The 24,339-nt window shown below is 38.6% G+C and overlaps 2 protein-coding genes across 3 annotated transcripts in view; both read left to right on the top strand.

Annotated features, from left to right (window-relative positions):
- Window positions 1–17,425, top strand: part of iqgap1 (IQ motif containing GTPase activating protein 1) — a 55,933-nt gene extending 38,508 nt beyond the window's left edge. The window contains exons 19-37 of the mRNA XM_088412495.1: window positions 2–172; window positions 688–771; window positions 858–929; window positions 1,378–1,447; window positions 1,532–1,896; window positions 2,237–2,400; window positions 5,185–5,409; window positions 7,093–7,233; window positions 7,338–7,422; window positions 8,065–8,297; window positions 8,394–8,526; window positions 8,647–8,749; window positions 11,209–11,344; window positions 11,424–11,511; window positions 13,173–13,382; window positions 13,493–13,659; window positions 13,754–13,873; window positions 14,935–15,043; window positions 15,145–17,425. Of these exons, the coding sequence (XP_088268621.1) occupies window positions 2–172; window positions 688–771; window positions 858–929; window positions 1,378–1,447; window positions 1,532–1,896; window positions 2,237–2,400; window positions 5,185–5,409; window positions 7,093–7,233; window positions 7,338–7,422; window positions 8,065–8,297; window positions 8,394–8,526; window positions 8,647–8,749; window positions 11,209–11,344; window positions 11,424–11,511; window positions 13,173–13,382; window positions 13,493–13,659; window positions 13,754–13,873; window positions 14,935–15,043; window positions 15,145–15,258 (2,790 nt within the window). The 3' untranslated portion in view covers window positions 15,259–17,425. The remainder of the gene's footprint in view (window position 1; window positions 173–687; window positions 772–857; window positions 930–1,377; window positions 1,448–1,531; window positions 1,897–2,236; window positions 2,401–5,184; window positions 5,410–7,092; window positions 7,234–7,337; window positions 7,423–8,064; window positions 8,298–8,393; window positions 8,527–8,646; window positions 8,750–11,208; window positions 11,345–11,423; window positions 11,512–13,172; window positions 13,383–13,492; window positions 13,660–13,753; window positions 13,874–14,934; window positions 15,044–15,144) is intronic.
- A 1,275-nt stretch (window positions 17,426–18,700) lies between these two features.
- The window catches only part of crtc3 (CREB regulated transcription coactivator 3), a 39,239-nt gene continuing 33,600 nt past the window's right edge, over window positions 18,701–24,339 (top strand). For both annotated transcript variants that reach the window (XM_088412497.1, XM_088412496.1), the window contains exon 1: window positions 18,701–19,813. In XM_088412497.1, coding sequence (XP_088268623.1) covers window positions 19,682–19,813 — 132 coding nt within the window. In that variant the 5' untranslated portion in view covers window positions 18,701–19,681. The remainder of the gene's footprint in view (window positions 19,814–24,339) is intronic.

Below are 24,339 nucleotides of genomic sequence, written 5' to 3'. Positions count from 1 at the left end.
GTCTGTAGTTTCAGGGGTGACCACAGCTTACAATCGAGAGCAGCTGTGGTTGGCGAACGAGACCCTCATTACCAAGCTGCAAGCTCGTTGCCGTGGCTACCTGGTGAGGAAAGGCCTGAAGGAGCGGATGAACTTCCTAAAATCACAAGAGCCTGCTGTTACACAAATACAGGTGAGATCAAGGCCATTTTGTATGCATACTTGCGAATGACAGCGCAAAAAAAAAACATTTCAATACTGCTGTATTTGATGTAGAACCGCAAAATAAAACCATATCGAGGCATTTGTGTATTTGGTAAGGAAATGTTTATTTTGAAGTTGGCCTTTTCATCACGCTAGCGACATGTTTTACTGTCTAGCAGAGTATTAACAATTGTTCCTGCGATTGGCTTGACATATTTAATTTTCCTGAAGTGTACACCAAATAAATGGGCATCCAAGGCAAGAAAAAAAAGAAACATTTTTAAATTAAATTACTCAAGGCTACGTTTCAGCCCTAAATTTATTACTGAAAACATTTCATGGAAAAATACTGTATATCCTAAAGCTTTGCTGCATACTCTTCACCATATTGGCAGTTCATTTTTGATAATACATAAGCCATATCACATAACTTGAATATTATGTCATTTTAAGGCTGTATCATCCACTTCTAATTCATAGAGCTCTGTGATCATTTTTTTCTAGGCCCACTGGAAAGGCTACAAACAGAGGAAGGGGTTCAAGGACCGTAAGAAGTATTTGGAAGACCACAGCGATGATGCTGTTAAGGTGGAGTAATGCTGTTATAGTAATAAGAAGCAAATCCTACGCTTAACAATCAAGCATAAATAATGATTATTATTTCTTCCTAACAGATCCAGTCAATGGTTCGAATGCATCAAGCTCGTAAAAAGTACAGGGATCGTCTAAAGTACTTCAAGGATCATGTAAGTATTATGCACGGTATGTGTATGTGCGTGCATAGGTGTGTGCACGCGCTTGTTTTGGGTGTGTGCATGTGTGCGCAGGTCTCTGTTCAGTATTGTAACGGGTTACATGCAAAACAAACACTGAATGAATATACATGTGTTCATGAAAAAAATCTCTGTAAAAATGGTGATTTAATATTTCTATTAAATACAAGTAATCATTTCATTTAAAAGAAAAAAAAAACAATAAAATGCACTGTATAGTTGTTTTTTAATTAATGGTTTAAATCACGTGCTGTGTCACATGCGTTTACCGGAAACCTGTGCTAACATTTACTCAAGGTCTTCTGGAAATCAGGGGCAGTGGGGTTCTTTAATATATCTTAGCTTTGTGATTTCGATTGGATTGTGTGCTTTTAACAAGGTGGACTAGTGAGCAGCCAAGTGATAGATGTTTTTACCGCAGATCAAAGATGTGGTAAAGATACAGGCTTTCATCAGAGCCAACAAGGCCAGGGATGACTACAAGACACTGAGTAAGATGAAAATCCAGATTTGATGTCAACGAATGCCATGTTTTAGTCTTTCTTTCATTTATGTCTCAAAACATCTTCACACAGTCAACGCTGAAAATCCTCCGATGGCAGTGGTGAGGAAGTTTGTGCATCTGTTGGATCACAGTGACCAGGACTTCCAAGAGGAGTTGGAGCTGATGCGGCTCCGCGAGGAGGTGGTCACAAACATCCGCTCTAATCAGCAGCTGGAGAATGACCTCAACCTGATGGACATCAAGATCGGTCTGCTCGTGAAGAACAAAATCACCCTGCAGGAGGTGGTGTCACACAGCAAGAAGCTGACCAAAAAAAACAAGGGTCAACTGTCAGACATGATGATGATGAACAAACACAGAGGAGGTTTAAAGGCCCTAAGCAAGGAGAAGAGAGTAAAATTGGAAGCTTACCAGCACCTCTTCTACCTATTACAGGTATTGTCACAATACAACTCATAGTTTGATTGCATCAGTGAATCGCAAATTTGTCTGAGGACTTCACGTTTCAATGACATATTTTGTATGTGCATCTGCCATGTCATACAATGAATCGAAAAGCGAAACCTACCAACTGATAATCAAATGCCAAGGATGGTATTTAAAAAATGAGACCTAGATAAGTAATTTCAAAACTTTTTTCCAAACTTGTATTGAACTATATTACCTATATAACAAATACAACCTTTTTTTTTTAATTGGGGTGGGGGTAGAGGGTTATCTATTGAACTTATGAACTCAATGATATTCAAACAAACCCCTTATTACCTTTTTTCAGACCAATCCAACATACCTCGCCAAGCTGATCTTCCAGATGCCTCAGAATAAATCAACAAAGTTTATGGATTCTGTCATCTTCACACTATATAATTATGCCTCAAACCAGAGAGAGGAGTACCTGCTGCTCAGGCTCTTTAAGACTGCCCTACAGGAGGAAATCAAGTTAGTATATCACTTAACATTTAATATCTTTTTACACTGAATACAAATATTCGATACAGAAATGAAATTGACATACGTTTCACACAGCGTGGTTCAATTCCAACTGTTCATTAATGCGTTTTCTAACAAAGTGCAAGGAGAGGAATATTCAGTCATTTCAAAGTGTACTAAATGACAATGCGCTTGTGCTTCTAAAATCATAAATTGAAGTTGGCTGGATTTAATATTTTGAATTATTCTTGGAAACTCACCCACTTCATCTTCAGCAAAACCCCTATTGCAATAGAGTACATACATACAAAATAAAACATTTTAGTGTGATTTAATAACAGCATACGTATTGACCTCACAATACTGCAGTCCTTTTTATACTCAACTGTTGCCTCCAACATCACCTAACGTGCCGTTTCTTGTTGCAACATGTTTTGCATTCATGCAATAGAGTAGGCTTGACGTGCCCAGGTAATAAAAAAACGTCTTTATTTCACAATTGTGTAATCATGGTTTTGCAGCCGTTAAAAGGAAAGTAAAAAGACTCTGTCTAGTAATTAGCCAAACGTTGTGGCGCAGTAAGGATCCTTTGTTCTGTGCATTCGTGTCATAGGGGTGCCCGAAGTTAAGGCACTGAGAAAAATCATTGTTTATATGAATTGCTGACCTAAATGGATTACATGCATTTTTTTTCATTTTTCTTCTATGATAATTGACAGAATCAATGTGTCCCAAATGTAATCTAAATACAGTTTTACTGCAAAGATAAGTTAAAATGAAAATTATTGAGTAGGGACAATTATTTTAATAATAGATTAATCACTCACAGTTATTGTCAACTGATCGATGTGCCCGATTAAAAAATAAAAATCCATTAGCTAATTTAAAAACAGGACATTCGTTCAAATTGACTGTGCTGAGAAGCCATCCATGCATCATCTAATGCTCATCCAGGATCAGGTTGCGGGAACAGCAGCCTTAGACCCTTACTTCCCCCACTTCGTCAAGCTCCTTGGTGTTCCCCGGCAAGCCGAGAGAAATAGTCTCTCCAGCGTGTCCGAAGTCGTCCCCAGTGCCTCCTCCCAGTGGGGACAGCCTGGAACACTTTCCCAGGGAGGAGTTCAGGAGGCATCCTAACAAGATGCCCTAGGCACCTGGAACTGATTCCTCTTCATATGGAGGAGGAGCGACCCAACTCATGAGCCCCTTGCAGATGACCGAGCTTCTCACTCTGTCTCTAAGAGAGAGCCTGGACACCTTGCAGAGGAAACCCATTCCTGCCGCATTTTTCCAGGGTCTCGTTCTTTCAGTCAGGGCCCACAGTTCGTGACCATAGGTGAGGGCAGGAACACAGATTGACCGATAAATTGAGAGCTTTGACTTTGGGCTCAGCGCCTTTTCACCACAAACAGACCGGTACAGTCTTCATCACAGCAGACGCTGCACCGATCCACCTGCCCTCACTCATGAACAATACCCCAAGATAACTCCACTTGGGAACAGATCTCATCGCCGACCCGGATAGAGCACCACCCTTTTCCGACTGAGGGCCATGGTCTCAGATTTTGAGCTGCTGATGTTCATCCCGAATGCTTCACACTCTGCTGTGAACCGCGCGGACTGAAGAGGCCAATAGAACCACATCATTTGGAAAAAAAGAGCAGAGATGAAATCCTGAAATCTCCAAACCAGATGCCCTCAATGCTTTGGCTGTGCCTAGGAATTCTGTTCATAATGAATGGTACAATGAATCAGTGACAAAAGGGCAGCCTTGGCAGAGTCCAACCCCTACTTGAAATGAATTCGACTTACTGTCGGCAATGCGATCCGAACTCTGTCATCAGTGGTGCAGGGACCAACAGCCCGCATCAGGAGGTTCGGTACTCCATTTTTCCAAAGAATTCTTTGAGGGGCACGGTCAAACTAACCCTTCTCCAAGTCCACAAAACACATGTAGGCTGTTTGGGCAAACTTTCATACACCCCTCGAGGATTCTGCAGAGTGTGTAGAGGTGTTCCACGGTCAAACAGCTGGGACGAAAACCACACTGCTCCTCTTGAATCCAAGATTCGACTTCCTGACCGACCCCCCCAAATGGACCTTATTGGTCTTATGTCAACAACGTAGCTTCTAGGATGAATGAGACACGCAAAGCCTTCCACCACGATAAGGTGACGGCCCACGAAGGGGCAGTGCAGAGAATGCAAAACATAAAGTAGGATTCAGTTATTGGTTTATAAAAAGCGCACAAATGTAAAAAAGGAAAAATAAATGTGTCCAAATGTTTTATTTTGATTCAACACATAGATAATAAGTTAGGCTACTTACATAGAGGATGACAAAAAAATCATAGTATTTACCTGCGGAGAGGCTTAAAACCAAATGATTTGAACTCCTTTAAATTAAACCGGGTCCCAAATAATCAACTACCAAAACTTGTTAGTAATTCATTTGATAATTAGCTGTCTTTCAATCAATAAATTATAGCTGTTCTTGTATTGACAAATGTGTTACAGTAGCAAACAACTGATTAAATAAACACAACTAATACAAACATTTTTATAGCACATAATAAATTGGCCTTAGTATTCATGCAGTTGGCTTGTAATCAGTTCAGGTTTTACCCCACCTGCTCCCTGAAAACAGTGGGATAGGCTCCAGCGGACCCTTGTGAGGATAAGCGATCACAATGATGGATGGATGGAAATTTTATATATATATATATATATATATATATATATATATATATATATCTCAGAAATGTAAACATTTGTAAACTGATGCTGTCTGCAGGTCAAAAGTTGACCAGATGAAGGAGATCGTCACAGGAAATCCAACAGTGATAAAAATGGTGGTAAGTTTCCACCGTGGTGCAAGAGGCCAGAATGCGCTAAGACAGATATTGGCACCAGTTGTGAAGGAGATCATGGATGACAAAACACTCAACATTAAGACGGACCCAGTGGACATCTATAAGGGCTGGGTCAACCAGATGGAAACGCAGTCTGGAGAGGCCAGGTGAGCTTTTGTTGAGCAGATTTCATCATGATCAAAATTAAAATTGACTTGACTAGTCAATTTGTGAAGGATAACAATATGGAAATATGTTTTTCCACAACTTAGTATCCAGGTGTCTTAATAACATATCTGTGACGCCATTTCTGGATGATTTACTCTCACTACTTAGTGTCTTGCTCAATTTCACATTTTTATTTGTTATTGCACCCAATATGCTAGGCCATTGATGAGCCAAGGGTAGATTTCCAGAGGTGGGCACTCGTCAGCACTGACGGACTGTCCATGAGTGTGTCACCGACGGACGCCCGTCAGGAATGCTTTAAATATACGGCAAACTACTTGTCATTCACAGCTATAATACAGCAGATTTCACCAGAGGCTTATTTGTAGTTGCTCTCTGTTTTACTTTTGGTTTTTGAAATTCATATTCAAACTCATACTATATACAATCTCGCCGTCCTAAAGTTAAATGTAATGCTTAGAATTACCGTATTTTCCGCAGTAAAAGGCGCACCTAAAAGCCTTAATTTTTTTTTTTAAAAGCTGACGGTGCGCCTTATAATCAGGTGCACCTTATATATGGATCAATATAGACATTGGGATTCGTAGATGGGGAATGAAGTGATAAAGTAAGCTTTACCTGTTTCTTTTGCGTGTTTACAGTTGAAAAAGGTTGGTCATATTGACATTGAGTTATTATGCTATTGAGAGTTTAGAGTTATTATTTTAGTTAGGGCCCGAGCAGCGACCGCTGCGAGGTTGTTCCTCTCCGGATTATTATTATTATTATTATTAGTTATTATTGTTATTACTTTGAGTATTACTATATTGTGATTGAAAAAGCTTTAAAATATGTCATTAATTGAGGGTGCGCCTTATAATCCGGTGCGCCTTATAGTGCGGAAAAGATGGTAAGTATGAGATTTTTTTGTGTTGTTTTGCTTTTTGAATATGTTTTAGATGAAGAAATTGCATGAATACAAGCAGAAGCAGATCAGAGCCTAGCAACACACTACAGAAAAAAAATTACCCTCTAGTGGTGGTGGAACGGTCGACAAAATCTAATGACGTACTCGAAAAAATATGCCAAATTTCGCCCTCTAGTGGTTGCGAAAGGGTGGGCAAAAATACAAAGGGGGCGGGTCTCTGACAAATGTCGGTCCAGCAAAAAACTAAGTTGCCCACCTCTGCAGATTTCTAGCTTCTCGAAACAAATGAGTTTCGAACTGTGAATCGTTGGCAAGCCTGAACAAATACAGCATGGATTATGTTGTCCCATGTGTCATCATTTTTTTCACTAACTTACATAAATACATTTTCATTCAGTGTATGTATCTATGGGTGCGCCCATGACCTTATTGACTGAATATCCATATAATTCGTGGAGTGATCACATTTCCTCCACTTATCTATATTGATGGCAATTGGTCTGAGTCAACAAGAACGAGATGAGATTTTTGCAAAATGTAAAATAATTTCCAAAAATAAATGTTCCACTCTTCAAAATGTGTTCTTTTTACTGAGCTGACAGCAACAAAATGACTGTGATACAGTTTTGCTACTTATGTACTACGGCTTCTACTTGGATATCCGTGTAGTGCATTTGATCTTAGGCTCTCTTTTATCAAAACTCCACAAAAGATCATCTCCGAATGTCTTTTTCTGTCCGTGTGTTGTCCACAGTAAGCTCCCATATGATGTAACGCCTGAGCAGGCAATGTCCCATGAAGAAGTTCGGAATAGACTGGAGGCTTCCATTAAGAGCATGAAGACGGTCACTGACAAGTTCCTCTCTGCCATAATTGTTTCAGTTGACAAAATTCCGTAAGTTATTTTTTGACTTTAGTCCGACAATTCAAACCAGCATACTGTATTTACCTTAAGTTAAAATGCATCTGACTCACTCTGTCCAATGATACATCCTTTAGCTATGGAATGCGTTTCATCTCCAAGGTCCTTAAAGACACACTCCATGAGAAGTTCCCAGATGCCACAGAGGATGAACTGCTTAAGGTTTGCTGATTTCAGTCATACATTGCTGGACTCATCACAGTCTATAAAGAAACTGTTCAAACTAATCCCAAACATGATAAAATATTCACTTACAAACACATACTCATGAGAGACATGTGAGACTGAAGGAGTTCTTCGCTGTCGGGTACTGAGAAACCCATCTCCCTCCCATCAGTCTGTCCCAGTTAGGCATCTTGTGCCAAAGCAAGTCTTAGACCTTTGATCCTTTTAGTCATTCAACTCCTGTGTAACGTTCCCCAGCTGCGCTTCCCAATTCTCTTTTCTTCTGCATGACTTTCCTGTTTCATAATAATTGCTTTGTTTTGTGTCTCTTGCATTTCTGCTTTTATCCTTGCCAATCCCTCGGTGTCAAGACGCACCTCTCTCTACTCTAGCTGTTTTCTCAAGGTGAGCTAGCATATTCATCTCTGCTGTCTTCCTGTGAAAGTGTGTGCTTTCTGATACGTGTTAGCTCTTCCTGTTGATAACCATTGAATACATCTTTTGAATATTATTGTGCGGTATTTATTTTGTTTGAGCCACAGGACCGGCAGTTTGTTTCTACTAAGGACACACATGAAAAGCTTCATTTGGAATTTTACACAGTGACCTACTTCTAACGTAAATATTTTGCTATTTCAGATCGTGGGGAACCTTTTGTATTACCGTTATATGAACCCAGCAATTGTTGCCCCCGATGCCTTTGACATCATTGAGATGTCGGCAGGTGGTCAGCTTACTACTGAGCAGCGCCGAAATTTGGGCTCTGTAGCCAAGATGCTGCAGCACGCTGCCTCCAACAAGATGTTTCTTGGAGATAATGCTCACCTGAATCCCATCAATGAATATCTCAGCAATTCTTATCAAAAGTTCAGGTGCAACTTTTATTGCTTACTGAGGGGAAAAAAAAAGATTAGTTTTTTTCTATTTGTCAAATTTTCAATTGTTGCATACTTTCCCTTCCTTCACAGGCGATATTTTTTGACTGCATGTGACGTCCCCTCACTTGAAGATAAATTCAATGTGGATCAGTATTCTGACCTGGTCACCGTCACCAAGCCTGTCATTTACATATCTATTGGAGAGATGATTAACACGCACACAGTAAGGATGATTTTGCCTTATCTTACATTCCTCTAAAATCATTCCTTTTAATGCCTTTTGTCCATCGTAGCCAATAGTTTTATCACCTGAACACAATGTTTGACTATTCTTTGCTATTAGCTGCTTCTGGACCATCAGGATGCTATTGCTCCAGAGCACAATGATCCCATCCATGAGCTTCTGGAAGATCTGGGAGAAGTTCCCACTGTAGAGTCTCTTATCGGTAAGTGGATATAGAACTCCTTGGTAAATCAATAAAAAACTAAAGAAAGAAACATTCAAGCTCCAAACATATTTGGCCGGCGGAAAGCAGTAAGCACCAAAACCAGCATGCAAATGTGGGTAGCATCATTGAAGGGCTAGCAAATTTAGTTGAGAACTAAAATTTAATTTATTTTAAATTCATTGTGGATTTGTATTGGGGACTCCCCCCCCAAAAAAAAAAAAAAAATACAGTAGTTAATCCATGTCACTTTTCAAGTATTTCTGGACCCAGCTGTATGCAATAATTGCAAATTAAATTACAGGACTGTCTCATAATGAGACAAATGCTGGGCACTGAAGCCATTTTGGCACATTTCAGACCATATCCAAGGCAAATGACAATAACCAGCCAATCAGAACATAACAAGATGTGCTGCCTATAATAAGAACCGATAGGTCTTCCATTTTAGATAACTTCAGTTGTTAACTGTCTCAAATGCCCAACCTTCATAAGTTGTTTAAAGGAGGCTCAAGCTGATCAGCGACCTTGAGCAGGTTGTATGATTTAAAAAAAAAAAAAAAAAAATAGAAACATATATACTGTATCTAGATCAGTGGTCCCCAAACTATGGCCAGCAAGCCAGATACGGCTTGCCTCCGGCCCCCTGAACAATACCAGATGCATTATGATTATTTATTGACCGAGACATACACATGTATGGTCATGTATCTATTCTGAATATACCTGTATAAGGAGGTAAGCTTACTTTTCTGACTTGAAACAAGCCATTCTGAGTGTAAACAAATATAATCACAGTCAAATCTACTGGGATAAAATCCATTCTACAACTATGGTAGTCGTGAACTAATATATAAGTGTTGTCTTACTTAGTTCAGTTTCTTAGCCTGGTTGCTTTCTGGTTTTCACAGTGAAGTTGATGAGAGAGAGCTGCAATTAGTGATGTCCACAAGAATGTTATTGTTCCATGGTCTTTTTTTAAGAAAGGACCTAAAAGGGTTATTTGGTTATTATTTATTTCATAACTGGTGTTTTATTTAATTAATAGTGTTATTAATTATTTTCATTTTTTTTTTTTTCCTGTCAGGATCCCAGAAAAGTTTATTAATACAGCGGTACTTCTACTTAGGACATTAATTTGTTAAAGAAGTAATTTCGTAACATGACTCTTTCATAAGTAGAGCCGCTTTTTACATGTAAATAGCCTAATCCATTTCAAGCCCCCCAAAAAGCTCCTAAATTCTTTAAATAAATATTATTAAACTATAAAATGCATGAAAAACTGTAAAAATTATTATTAGAATTACATTAGCGCATAATAAGCATCATGCAAAGAATTGCTCCTAAACCTTTGAAATTAATCATATTGATTGGAGCAGTTGACTTTATGAATGCAGTTCACTTGTTTGCCATATGATGGTGATGTTGTGTTGGTGATGAATGCAAAGAGAGACACCTTTTTTGGATGTTTAATTTGTATGTTTTTAGTTGACATTTCTAGTGATCCAGGAGTCATTTACAAGTCCACCGAAGCAATATTTAATTTTTGTATTATTTTAAGCATGTAAATTTACTTTAGTTTGTGGCCATGCAAAGTATTACCTGTGTGATGTCATTGTGAAAGTCCTAACGATGTGCTAACAAGACTAATGTCTGAACCAGCCCAAAGTGGAATGTTACATATGTTTTTTAATGTAACTTTGTACCAATGTTAGCCGTAGCAAATGTCAATTTTATGTTTGTTGGTTCTGCGGTGGGAAGTGTGTGTGTGTGTGTGTGTGTGTGTGTGTGTGGGGGGGGGGGGGGGGGGGGGGGGATGAAACCAGTAAAGATGAAAAGCGGTCGAGTAAAGTAAAGATTAATGCAACAAACTACTCTCTTTTATGGGCAAGCCTGCATATTAAAAATTTACAAAAACGCATCATAAATTAACAAATATGGTAGACATCATGGATTGTGCTATCGTATTACATTACAGTCATGTTAGCGCAAGCGCTGGTGTCTCGTGTCTCATATTATCTGCCAACAACCTCGCCTTTCGCAGCTTGAATTTTCTCTCGTTACTAGAGACAATATTTTTCCGCCGAGTGGCCCTCACGATAAAAACTAGAGACTCCTGATTCAGGGAATTCAGGAAGAGAATTTTACATGCGATGTTGTGACATTCCGCTCTTCCTCATCAGAGTACGCCAGAGCGAGTTGCTTGCGATATTTGTTTGGCACAATGTTTACACCGGATTTCCTTTATGACTCAGCCTCATTTCTAATTTATTTGGGTTCCTGGCCTCAGTTGTTTGGTATTGGGGCACCTGCTGGAATGAAACCCATGTCATGTCTATGTAAGCGAGCTGTGTATACCACAACAGTGTTAGTAAAGTGACTGAACAGTAAAAAAAAGATCACAGATGTAAAATATTTTGTTTACTGATGTCAAAGTGTTGTTATACTCTGTTAAACAGGCGAAAATCCTCTCCCACCCGGTGACCCCAACAAAGAGCTCATGGGCAAGACTGAGGTTTCACTTACCTTGACCAACAAATTTGATGTCCCTGGTGAGGCCAATAGTGAGGTGGATGCTAAAACCCTCCTACTCAAGTAAGTTCACGATTCTTATAGCTTAGATTAATGTACTGTAACTGCTTCATAACTGTAATTATCTAACATGTCATTTTAGTACCAAGAGACTGATTGTGGATGTAATCCGGTTCCAGCCTGGGGAGACTCTGACTGAAATACTAGACTCATCAGCTGGTCCAGATCAGGTTAAAATACAGAATCTTGTTGGGGGTTTTTTCTGTCAGTTTCAGTGAGTTATGGCTGAGTCAAAAAATTGATTCCCATAAAAAGCGGGATTCTCATTTACTACGATTCAGAATCGATTTAAAATGTCCCAAACTCCATAGTATGGATGAAAACAAATGAATAGATTTGAGGCATGCTGTTGTGACGTTTCTTAACAGCCCACTCTGGAAGTCAAACTTACACCACAGGATGCACAAAAAAAAAAAAAAATAATGGAGGAAATTCCACCAGCCCCATCCGCATTGAAAGCAAAGGATTAAACCCCAAAGCAGACTGAAGTAGTATGCAGATTTTTTTTTTGTACATCTATAGATTGAATCAGAAATATTTTTTAATTTAATGGAATCAATTAATTTTGAATCAATACTTAATTCTGAATTGGAGAACCAAAAATCAGAATCGAATCGCAAGACAAAGATTCCCACTTCGAGCAACCAAATAGGAACCAACACTTAAAGGCAGAGTGTTCTACATCTGAATTGCATTTAATTTGAGCATGAATAATTCCCAGTTTTCAACTACATAGGCTATAAATGCATTAATAACTAGAAAAATACAATTTCAAAAGAAATTGTGTGTAAAGCTGAATTATAGGTAAATTTAAGGTATCGAATGAAGGGAAATGAGAGGAGCTGATGTGGAATAATGTTGACTGTTTGAATCGCTTGAATGAGTGATAAAATGTAAATTTTACAGTGGAAAAATTGAAAAATCTTAAAGTAGGATTTTTTTGTGGGTACTGTGCTTAAATGAGAGAAATGGTGAATATTCACCAATATTTTTGGCAATATAATCTGAACAGTTGAACGTTGGAATGGCTTGAATAGGTATAAAAATGTCAAAATTACAGGTGAAAAACTGAAAGTGAAAATTAAGAATTTTTGTGGAGCAAATGGTGAATTTTGGAACGTGTGAAATTTCTGAATGTTGAACATCCTAAGGTGAAATGAATGAGCTAAAAGTTGTGAATGCCAAATGTGAACACTTTAAAAGTGAATTTTCAAATCTCCCAACTTAAGTGAAATACGTCAAAAAAAGGCAGAATAAAAAAAGACAGAACATGTGTGAAGGACACTAAGACTGATATTACATTAAGTAATCAATTAAACATCCATCCATCCATTAGCTACCGCTTTGTCCGGGGTCGGGTCGCTGGGGCAGCAGCTTGAGCGGAGAAGCCCCGACTTCCCTCTCCCCAGCCACTGGGTCCAGCTCCGCCGGGAGGATCCCCAGGCCTTCCCAAGTCAGTCGAGAGACATAGTCTCTCCGGCGTGTCCTGGGTGGTCCCTGGGGCCTCCTCCCAGTGGGACATGCCCTGGACACCTCCTGACGGAGGCGTTCGCGAGGCATCCTAACCAGATGCCCGAGCCACCGCAACTGGCTCCGCTCAATGCGGAGGAGCAGCGGCTCGACACCGAGTCCCTCCCGGATGACCGAGCTTCTCACCCTATCTCTAAGGAAGAGCCCGGAAACACGTTTCGGCTGCTTGTATCTGGGATTTTGTTCTTTCGGTCACGAAAGGTCATGAAAGTGTATTTGAGCTTACCAGAAGCCATGTCTTGGTTAAAAAAAAAAAAAAAAAAAAAGACTTTGCTTATTGTATGTTGCTTTATGGTTACAGGAAGCAGAATACCAACGTGCGATGCAGAGGCGGGCCATCCGTGATGCAAAGACTCCAGAGAAGATAAAACAGGTCAAACCAGTGGTAGACGACAGTCTAACTTTGCAGGGGAAAAAGGAAAAGATCAGGAGTAACCTACAGCGGCTAGCGGAGCTTGGCAAAGTTAATCCTGAGAACCGCTATCAGGACCTCATCAATGACATAGCCAAGGTTAAATGCATGCAATTTGATCTTTGTGTCAATAATAACAATAACAATAATAATAATAATTAAACTGGAATTGTGTACATAAAGAACATATTTTTTTGGGTGTATCACAGGACATAAGAAATCAGAGACGTTATCGTCAGCGCAGAAAAGCCGAACTCGTAAAACTCCAGCAAACCAACACCGCCCTGAATTCAAAGACCAAGTTTTACAATGTGCAAATCGATTCATACAATCAGTATATTAAAACGTGCATGGACAACTTAGCCAGCAAGGGCAAGTAAGTTCTTTCACATTTTTTTTTTTATTCACCACTTCTAAATATTAAACCTTTTTTCACAAGATGCTGAATGATGATTATCTTTTTTTCCCAGGTTGTCAAAGCCTGGTGTCAACAAGGCCAAGAAGAGTAAACAAGTTTCACAGAAATACACTGCCTCACGGCTTTATGAGAAGGGAGTACTGATTTCAATAGAGGATCTGCAGCCTAATCAGTAAGTTCTGCACTTGCCAACAAAACCGTGCTCATTATCAGAGGGGAAATACCCCTAACCCAATGAAGTTATCGGCAAGTTTTGTAAAATGTACAGTATTTCTCAGAGTACAAGTTAGAATAAATAATATCATGTCATTTCCAAGGCTTAAAATGATTATACACACACACACACGCACACGCACACACACACACACACACATATATATATATATATATATATATATATATATATATATATATATATATATATATATATATATATATATATATATATATATATATATATACATATCGGGTTCAAAGATGACTTAAGAGTGGAAGAGTAACGAGGACTTTTGAAAAATTGACAAGGAGACTGGAGCGGATGTCTTTGAGTTAAATGGGAGAAGCTACTTAGCATTTCACATCGTGATGACTTTTTGGGCTTTTATACAAATTAATATTCAGCTTCAAATCATTTTATTGTTGCAACATTACTTTCAGCATTTGCATTTCCACAAACATGTATATTTCTAGTATGTTTATCAATTTATGATGGAGAAATGCATCTAAAAGTACTGTAATTTTGTCATTTTAATTACACACACAATGTGTTATAATTGGACAGCCATTGTCTATGTAAACACTAATTTCAGGGTTAGACCTATGCTTGCGTTTTTGTAAAATTCACCCAAATTGAAATAAAAAATGGGGGGTCGACTTGTACTCAGGGAAACACGGTAATTATTTTACACAGGTGGCACCGCACCTAGAGGAGGAGTACATGTTTCACCACCATCTTTCTTTTAAGGATACCCGAAGGAGAACAACGCAAACATAGTCTAGTGGTGATATTAGGCTTGTGAAGTGTGGTCAGACACTGTAGCGCACGTGATTTAAATTCATTACGTTGTCTTCATATCCTCAATATATTTAGCTAAATCTTACACCCCTTTACCGAATCAAAAAAAAAAAAGAATTGTAAAGGAATTATGAATCAAGATTTATCTCGGGTCCTTGTAAATGCAATTGAATCCATACCCAGTCCTAAAACTGATACTAATGGTATTCTCCTCATAGGTTCAAGAATGTCATTTTTGAAATTTCGCCGGCCGAGGCTGTTGGAGTCTTTGAAGTGAAGGCTAAGTTGATGGGGGTGCACTTGGAGACATTACAGTTAGAATATCAGGTATGCTTTTAGGTACTATATATTGTATAGACTTATAGAAGAGAAAATGTCAATGAATTGCTTCATTTTTATTATTTTTTTGCTTCTTATGTTGCGCTCAGGATCTCCTGCAGCTGCAGTACGAAGGCGTGGCAGTGATGAAACTCTTCGACAGGGCGACAATAAACGTCAACCTGCTTATTTTCTTGCTCAACAAGAAGTTTTACGGGAAATAGAGAAAACCGCTGATAAAAAGGCGACAGACTGATTTGACCACAAGTAGGCTAACTGAAAGCCTTGACCTAAATTACAATGGCTCTCTAACACTTCCCCCAACGCACTTATCCTTATGTGCCTTTGCAAATGTGTTCTTTTAAATATGTACATCGCAATCCCTTTGCGGCAATCAGGCCAACACAACACAGATTCTGTATTTGCTTGGGGATTTAATGTAACTGCAGCTGATGAGTTGTATTTTTTTCTTTTGAAATATGAATAATATCTTGTGCACAGGCTTTGATCGTTTATAAAATGGATCTTTTATGTTAAGAGATTAGATTGTGTTTTTTTTTTTTTTTTTTTGCATGTTGTTCATTTGCTGACCTGACTTGAGACAGGCTTGATAAGCTCCTCTTTCAGCTGAGCTGTGGATTCCTTGACTTCTATATGGGTATTTTTAAGTTTTGTACTGTTTTTTTTTTTTTTTAATATATTTGAAAGAAACCGAAAAAAGTGAAACAGTGTATTCTTTTGTTTTTGTTTCAGGTTTTTTTTTTTTAGTTTTGAATTAGATCCAACATTTTCTATAACGGTGGTTCTTAATTTGTTGGAGGTATCGAACCCCTCAGATTTCTTAGGCACATTCACAGAACCCTTCAAAATTGGAAAACTACATTGTTCACTGCTCAATGCAGTATGAAACACACACAAACACTCTCACTGTGTGGCCTGACCTCTGTTCAACCATCAAACTGACTCCTCCAACCCTAGGGATTCGATCAAACCCAGGTTAACTCTTTCAGTGCCATGGATGAGAATTCATCATGTAAAATACTTAGGTTGTGTGCCAGTGACAAGAATTCTCATCAACTAGTTTTTTTTTTTTTCATGAATGGACAGATGACACTCGTGGCAAGCGCTCCCCTTCATATTATGCCTATCGAACACTGTAATGTAGTTATATACATACGCAAATTATTATTTTGCCATCAAAAAACACATTTTCACTGTTTTGGTTCATGTTTTATCGAAGGGAAGGACTGTTGAGGTTTTCAAGATGCTCCTGAAAAATATTTGTGTCAAAGTCACTGTTGTGCAGAAAACACATCTTTTCACAAAACGCTCATTTTCTCCTTTTGTCCAAAATAGCTTGGTATCACTATTTTCAACAACAGTGAATACTAAAGAATGGAATAAGGTAGAATCTTACTCTCCTTTTCTCTGTAAATCCAGGAATGCAATCTTTCATATGGTAGCACCAATGTCCAGATTGTCATCCAATACAATATTCTGTCAGCCTTGAAAGATGCGTCAGAATGCTCCAAATCATCCGGCACCCTAGGGCTTGTCTTTTCAGCTAATGCTTGGCACTGAAAGAGTTCAAAACCACTGTTCAATAGCACCACGAAGTGTCATTTGATACACTGGGATTCTGGCCCATATCCTTACCGTCCAATAAGTTCAACATAGATCACCTTAGAAGTAAAGTTTCTCCATGCAATTAGACAGACTACAAACAAATAAGATAAACTGAAAATGCAGAGGCGGAGAAGGCGCATACGGCTCAAAGTTTTCCTCGCAACTTCTGCCTTACAGCTTTTGTTTAACCCGAAAAATGTCCCGGCTTTGAAAGTCATCAGGGCTCAACGTTTTTGCGCTTCTTTAGATCGCTTCATTTGTATTTTGACATTCGCTTTGACATTGCATTTGATTTGTTTTCAAATCTCACGTTTATTTCATATAAGGGAATCATGATCACATGTTACAAAAGTGAAAAGAATGTTTATCTGTGCAACATAAAATGAAATGAAAAGATGTAGACTGGATGCATATTTTTATGAATAATAATCTTTTTATGTATGTATCTTTAATGAACCTTTATTTATATTTTAGCATTTGTCAGTCAGCATGATACTGTCCTTCATGTTTTGAAAAGCTTATATAGATCATATGACTTGAACTGGAAGATGCATTTCAGTAGGAAGCTCCGGTAGATGTCACTCCACAATGTCTGCTGTTTCATTTTATTTATACAGTATATGTGGGGGATTAAGATGCCTTTCATTCCAACTTTGAGTTTTTACGATAGTATGCCAGTTCTGGTGACAGGCAAATCTCTTTGGCGATAGAGTTTATATTTTATGTGTCAGGTTTTAAAATAAAGTTTGCAATTATGTAATTTTAGCCCCAGTCTTGTCTTGCAGGTTGTGATGGAGTGCAAGTACAGTAACGTCTTAAAACCATTTTCTTGTGTTTTTTCACAAGTTTGGTGTAGTTTATTTGCCATATAGCTATTTAATAGAAATAGTCATTTGAGCGCATGTTGTTTTGTTTTGTTTGTGTGTTTAGAACGAAAAGCGCATTTCAGTATGAATATTATGTGATTTGGTTGAATACGTCATTTATGTGATTTATCTTATATCCATCCAGTAGGCAGGATGTCAAGGGTGTCCAAACTACGGCCCAGGGGCCATTTGCCCCCCCCCCCCCCCCCCCCCCCCACACACACACACACACACACACTCACACACACACATATATACACGCACACACATATTTTAGCGGCCTGTGGCATGTAATAAAATCTCATTTTGTTATGGTTTGTAATGCTATCAAAAAAGGAATGAAAAGGTTTTCTCGAAGACAGTGTTAGAATTGACATGAAAGTTGCAGATATAATAAATATTTCATAAATAAGTGTAATCGATCTATTTAAATATTTTTGGTTATTTATAACATAAGTATTAAGATAAATCACAGTGTAAATGATAAAAATGAATTTAATAAATGCATTTCAAAGCTTTTACAGCATGATTTTTATAACTGTAGACCAGAGGTGTCCAAACTGCCCCCTCCAAACACACACACACACACACACATTTTAGCAGCCAATGACATGTATTAAAATCAAATACGTATTGTAATGGTCTGTAATGCTATCTAAAAAAAAAAAAAAGAAAAGTCTTGATCAAAGACAGCGTTAGAAGTGAGAATATGCTATTTTCAGATGTTATTAATAAATAATTTTAGTCATTTTATTTAAATAATTGTAAATATAAAAAAAAAAAAAAAAAAAACTCCACTTTGAATTGGATGTCCAAAACAGCGTTTTCTAGGCCAGCAGAGCTGATTTGGCACGATTAAGCGAACTTCATTGTACAATGAAAGTATTGGGTATGACAACGACGTTTTATGAGAATATACAATAAATAAGTGTAATTAATCTATTTAAATATTTATTATGATCAAACGCAAAATGGATCAATTCAAATTCATTTCATAAAGTAAATGCAGAAAAAAACGTGGCTCTTACATCTTTCTATTTTCTGTGTGAGGCCCTCGGAAGAAAAATTTGGACTATCCCGTTCTACGGCAAAATCACTTCGTCTGAAGCGCGGCCAGCCGTTGTTGCCCCCGTGTGGTCTTTCCGGGAATCGATGGAATTTAACAAGGCAATGTTTTTCTCTCGGCAGAGACGGCGAGACTGGAGAACAAGACGTCGGGTCAGATTTTCTTTTTAAAAGCCTTGTCGAGCGGAATTTTACGCGAGGCGGCAAACTCGGCAGCGCTTCAGAAGAATTCGATTCGATCCGCGAGGAGGAAATGAGTTTTAACCTTCGGCGTCGCTTGCTTCTCTTCGGGAGTCATCGGGTCGGAGTTTGAGGTCTCCGCTACTGCCCGTGGATTAACGCAAGACTCGACTTTGCTGTGATCTAGATGTTAAAGTGTGAATTTGTGGAGGATACCCCCGCTTCAAAGTGCGAGCAGTTGCGTGCATAGAGGACTTTCCCCCCTTCTCTTAGTGATCGGAGAAAGTCGACACCGAGTGAGTCCGGATAAGACCAGCGGACACTTGTTGAAATACAATTTAGCGAGAAAAGCTTGGCTCCATTGCTTGGGAATCGAGCTAGCGTTGTTAGCGACGTATTTGCTAACTGAGCACTGCACTTTCCTGAATAGAAGAGCTGCCTCGAGCTAGCGAAACTTTAAACAGACACTTGTCTGCCAACTGCGTGCAGAAGTATAGCGTGGACAAGTTGACAAAGTACTTTTGTGCAAAATGCACGAGGCGTGTTTTAAAGCATTTTAGCTAACCGAGCTACTAGCTGCAGCTCACCTCCATATTATGTTGTTAGCTTTGACAGCTAACGTTATGTCAACGTCAAACTCGTACAAGTGGCTCCTGGCAATGTGTCAATATGAAGTTATGTTATGTCATTAACTTCGCATGATCGAAACACCTCTGTAAAAACATATCTTTTCCGGTGAAAGTCATCAACTTGCAAATATTTTATATTTTCAAACGTCGATGAACCGCAAAGAACGTGTGTTATATAAAAGTTGTACTTTATCAATGGAGTGTCAAGCAAGAGACCTTGAAAAATAGATTCAAAGCCTCCCCGCCGACTTCTCTCCCAAAGTAGCTGAAGTTGTGGAACGATGTCCGGATCGCCGGGCACAGGGGGCTCGAATCCCAGAAAGTTTAGTGAAAAGATTGCCCTGCATAACCAGAAGCAAGCGGAGGAGACGCGTGCTTTCGAACAGCTGATGACGGATCTCACCGTATCAAGGGTAAATAAATACAATTTCCATTCTGCCGACTTCTTGGATAAGAATATTATTATTATTTCATCGTTTACGTATTCGTGTTAAATGTTACCTTCTGCAAACCCACAAAAATTAACGTTATGTGTAGGTTTTGACTACAGCAAGGGTCATTTGAGGCCAAATAAAGACTAGAACACTGTTGCTATCCTTAAAACAGGATATGAGAAAGTGGTTCCTTTGCATCGCATCGGTGGTCACCAGTTCCCCTTGCTGTGCATTTCAAGGACTCCGCGGGGAGTGCAATCTGCTAAGATTTGTGCTGACTTTGCATCTGGACGTTCATTTTTACTGGCGGAATCTCTTCAGTTTGAAATCTGGGTGGCTCCATCTTCCTAGGATCCGTTCTGAACTATGGACCACTAGGTTATGCCCTAATTTGGACATAGCTTGCTATTTGAGAATTTACTCTATAATAATAACTGATGACTAGTTAAGATTAAACGAACAACCAAACAAGTGACTGAACACTCATAACCGATCTTTCCAAAAATGTATTTAAAGGGGATGTCTAGTCCACCCCAAATTATTTGCAATAATTTGTATTATGCACCCCCAGTAGTCAAATCAATAAAAGCCCCCACACCCCAACACATACACAAGCACATTTCTATCCGTTTACGGGTAGGGCGTCTTGCCACTTATCAGCTGAAAATGATATCACAGTTATTCAGCGTTCAGCCAATGACCATTTGCAGCTTGCCTGTTATCTGGGTTTAGTCATTTCATATTTGTAAGGTAAACCGTGATTAGTTTTTTTTTTTAATTTATTTTTCATATTTGTTATTCGAAAAGGACATTTCTCCTTGATGAACACTCATACATATATCACAGACATAAATGTGGTGAAGTTAGCATACAGCTCATTTACATTTGTAGTCCCTATATTGGAAGCATAGACAAGATATATATCGTAGAAAAAAAATCCTTCAAACTTTCACACTTCAACATTTAAAGACTAGCCTAAAGTACTTTGTGCTATGGTTTTTAATAATTATTTACACATTGTGACCGGTTCACCTGCAAACGCTGCTAACTTTACAGTGTGTGCTGATAAAAATACATGTTGTAATTAGTGGCGCAGTGGATCATCTTTCATCTGTGATCTGTACGTACACATGTTTATGTATGTCTGTGATGCGTGCCATTTAAAAGAAAAAGTGATGCCATAGACGCAAGAACATAACGTAACATGCCAAGAATGGGTTGTGAAGTCCAATCTCAAAACACATCAAATAACACATGGATAGCAATGCAGTACCCTTTACAGGCTTTAATTTTGAAGTAGCCTTTGAAGCAATGGTGAAGCAGTTGGCTGGACTCTTCCCCGTGATGCCCTTAACAAACCACCATTGATAAAGCATATAGCTGATTACGGGCGGTAACAAATCGTTACCGAGTTAGGCTGTCAGTGTTTGATATGACACTGTTTCCAGTGCTAGAACTAGCCATTCACCTGGTGAACGTGATGCAGCCTGACAACGCAGATAAAAAAAAGCTCCATCAATGTATTAAATGTTAATAACTACAAATATCCAGGCAATAAAAATGAATACTAAGATAAATGATAGGGGTAGAATCTCTCAACTATTTTACTTAATTACAATAAATGGTCCATCCCGGTCACCCCTTAGGGACAATTTAGAGTGGTCAATACACCTTCCATGCATGTTGTTGGAGTGTGGGAGGAAACTATAGAGAACCCACAAAGCTCGGGGAGAACATGCAAACTCCACACAGAAAGGCCGGAGCGAGATGGCTTTGAACTTGGGCCCCTGAATTGTGAGGCGGACGTGCTCAACACTGCTCCACTGAGCAGCCCCACAAAGAACTTTTTGGGGATAATGTTCTTAAATCAAGGCTGGAAATGTGCGTTTCAATCAAAATCCAATCTATGGAGGTGATGCACTTAATTCTGTAGTAGTATAATATTAAAAACTCAAAGCTTTTGTCGAAATTAAAAGATTTTTGATGATAAGATGGTTATTGAGAAAGGTTGTGGCTTTGTTGATATCAATTTTTAGGAGATAACTGTTGGTACCCTCTCTAAGACAGAAACAAGTGAAGGAAGCCAAATTGTCAACTGACACAATGCAGCCAACAGCAAAACAGAAGACAGCAAAACAGTAGCAGTCAGAAGTACAATAATCCCTCGGTTAAGGGATAGAAGGGAAGGGATAACAGCACAGTTTCTGCATAAGGTTTAATAATTTAAGATTTCTGTAAATATGCATTCCACAGTATTTTGATGTCCGAGGAGTGCATTTCTAGTAAACGTGTCTGTCTGGCATGCAGGGAACCTTCACAGCGCTTCTCTCCGCAATATAGCTTTTTTTTCATGAAAAAAAAAAAAATCAGCAATGCACTGAGGGTGCAAAAGGGGAGGCGCAAAGTAGCGAGGGATCACTGTATAGTGAACCTCTCTGTTTGTGGGTGTTGGGGACCAGACCCGCTCGTGAATTGCTAAAATCCCCAAAAGGCACAAAAATGTGTAATTAAATAGTGCAACTTCTAAGGGTTAATATATCCAAAATTTTACTCTTATGATAGTTTTTGTGCAGTAGATCCAGCCTGAAGTGTTGAATTGTATTCATGTGCGACCCAGGCCACTTGAGTATTTAGTACTAAATGCAATATGTATCCGATATTTTGACGTGTGACTTCAGTCTGAATGACAAAGTCGCAATAATCCGACTCGCACGTAGTAAGTGAAAAACGTCAACATTTCTGCGGGACTGTTTTGGGCTGTTTAGTGTTCAACCACAAGTCACATACAGGTGTCATTTATTTAGAAATTTGAATGACCCCACACAAAATTTGAATTTCGAAAAAAAAAAAAATCTGAATTGAGCATTAAGACCTGCAGTGTGGACCTAGCCTAATTTACAAGTCTATCCCTATTTAGATTAAGACCTTGGACCTAATCCCAAATTTTTTTGCAATTTCGAGATTTCAAAAGTGGGCGTGGCACCCAACTATTCAAGTACTGTATTTGATGGAAAAGTATTTGAGCAAGGAGGATCAAACTCCAAATTATTTTATTTGACATAAAACGGCACTAACAGAATAAAAATCAGGCAAAGTGGAGAGGTGCCAGTAGAGAAGGGTACGGTGATCTTAAATGGAATGACTGTTTTAGAATCTACTGTGTGTAAACCAATTATTCGCCCCTCTCAACTAATATATATATATATATATATATATATATATATATATATATATATATATATATATATATATATAAACATGAGTGCATATTTTCACCATTTTTAATTAGCTTTAAACATTTTTGGGGGGGGGGGGCAGATTATTTCTTTGACCACTTTGGGGTCTTCTCTCCTTCTATATCACACTGGACATTTCATAAAAATCCTAAAAAGTTAAAAATCAAACGACTGTTTAATTTCTAACCCAACTTATGTACCATATCTATCAAGATCAAAGGTTTTCTTCATTCTCTGTAGAGGCATTGATAGTTTGTAATAGCTCATAATGTCGGACTTGGGAGTTTAAGTATTTTCTCTTTTAAAAGTCAGGAAAAGAAAGAATTCCCTGATTTGCCTGTCTCACTTCAAATGATAAATGTTTTAAAACAAGATGCCTTGTGTTTTTGTTGGTGAGACACAAATAAAAGCTGCCCAAGGACTGGAATGTGTCCCCTCATTGTGAGTTGTAGCTAGGAAACTACACCCATTGCTTTGTGTTTCTGGACTCATAAGCTACATAAACGACTTTCATATTTGTACACCAAGTTCTAAATGAGTAACACACAGAAAGGCAAAACTTGTATGTTGTGTCTTGTTTCGTTAATGCGCCAAGTACTGACTTCAAACTTTAAGTGTGTTTGTCACACATTTACAGAGTTTTGAAATCAGAGGCCAGTAAAAACTGTTCAAAAAGACATTGGGAACAAAAAAAAAAATGCTTGGTCCCCTTGAATTTTTAAATGCTGAAGACTACTTGCAAATTTGGTATTTTAGCAAGAAACTTAAGTCTAATCAGCATTTAGCAGGCCACAAATAATAATGTGGTGGGCCGGATCTGGCCCCTGGGCCTTGAGTTTTACACCGGTGATTTAGTTCTATGGAAAAATAAACAATACCATCTTATTCACTGTAAAATATAAGTAAATATAGACATGCAGAACACTTTACACACATTGGCTAGCAAATGTGTTGCACACTATACTGCATCTGAAATGTTTGGACATGTGAAACTATCACATTTTTCAAATCTGTAAAAGTCTGCACAACGGTTCCGTTGCTTGTTTCTCCACTTCACTCGGTCTCCGTGTGACTTTTTAGTTTGCGCTTGCTCCCAATTTAGAAAAAAAAAAAAACATGGCGCTAAGATGCCACGCTCTGCAGAAGTTACGCTCTGCACAAGTGAGTGGTGGCCTGCGGTGGAGCGGTGGTAGGGAGGACTGCACAGCTCCTTACAAAGATTCGATTCCCATCTTTCACAGTGAAGAGCCATTCAGTGTTAAGAAATGT

The sequence above is a fragment of the Hippichthys cyanospilos genome, chromosome 4, assembly GCF_059441005.1.
Source record: "Hippichthys cyanospilos isolate Australia breed blue-spotted pipefish chromosome 4, RoL_Hcya_1.0, whole genome shotgun sequence".
Classification (NCBI taxonomy): domain Eukaryota; kingdom Metazoa; phylum Chordata; class Actinopteri; order Syngnathiformes; family Syngnathidae; genus Hippichthys; species Hippichthys cyanospilos.
Note: the sequence above shows the minus strand (reverse complement) of the source record. Positions and strands in the feature narration are given on the sequence as shown.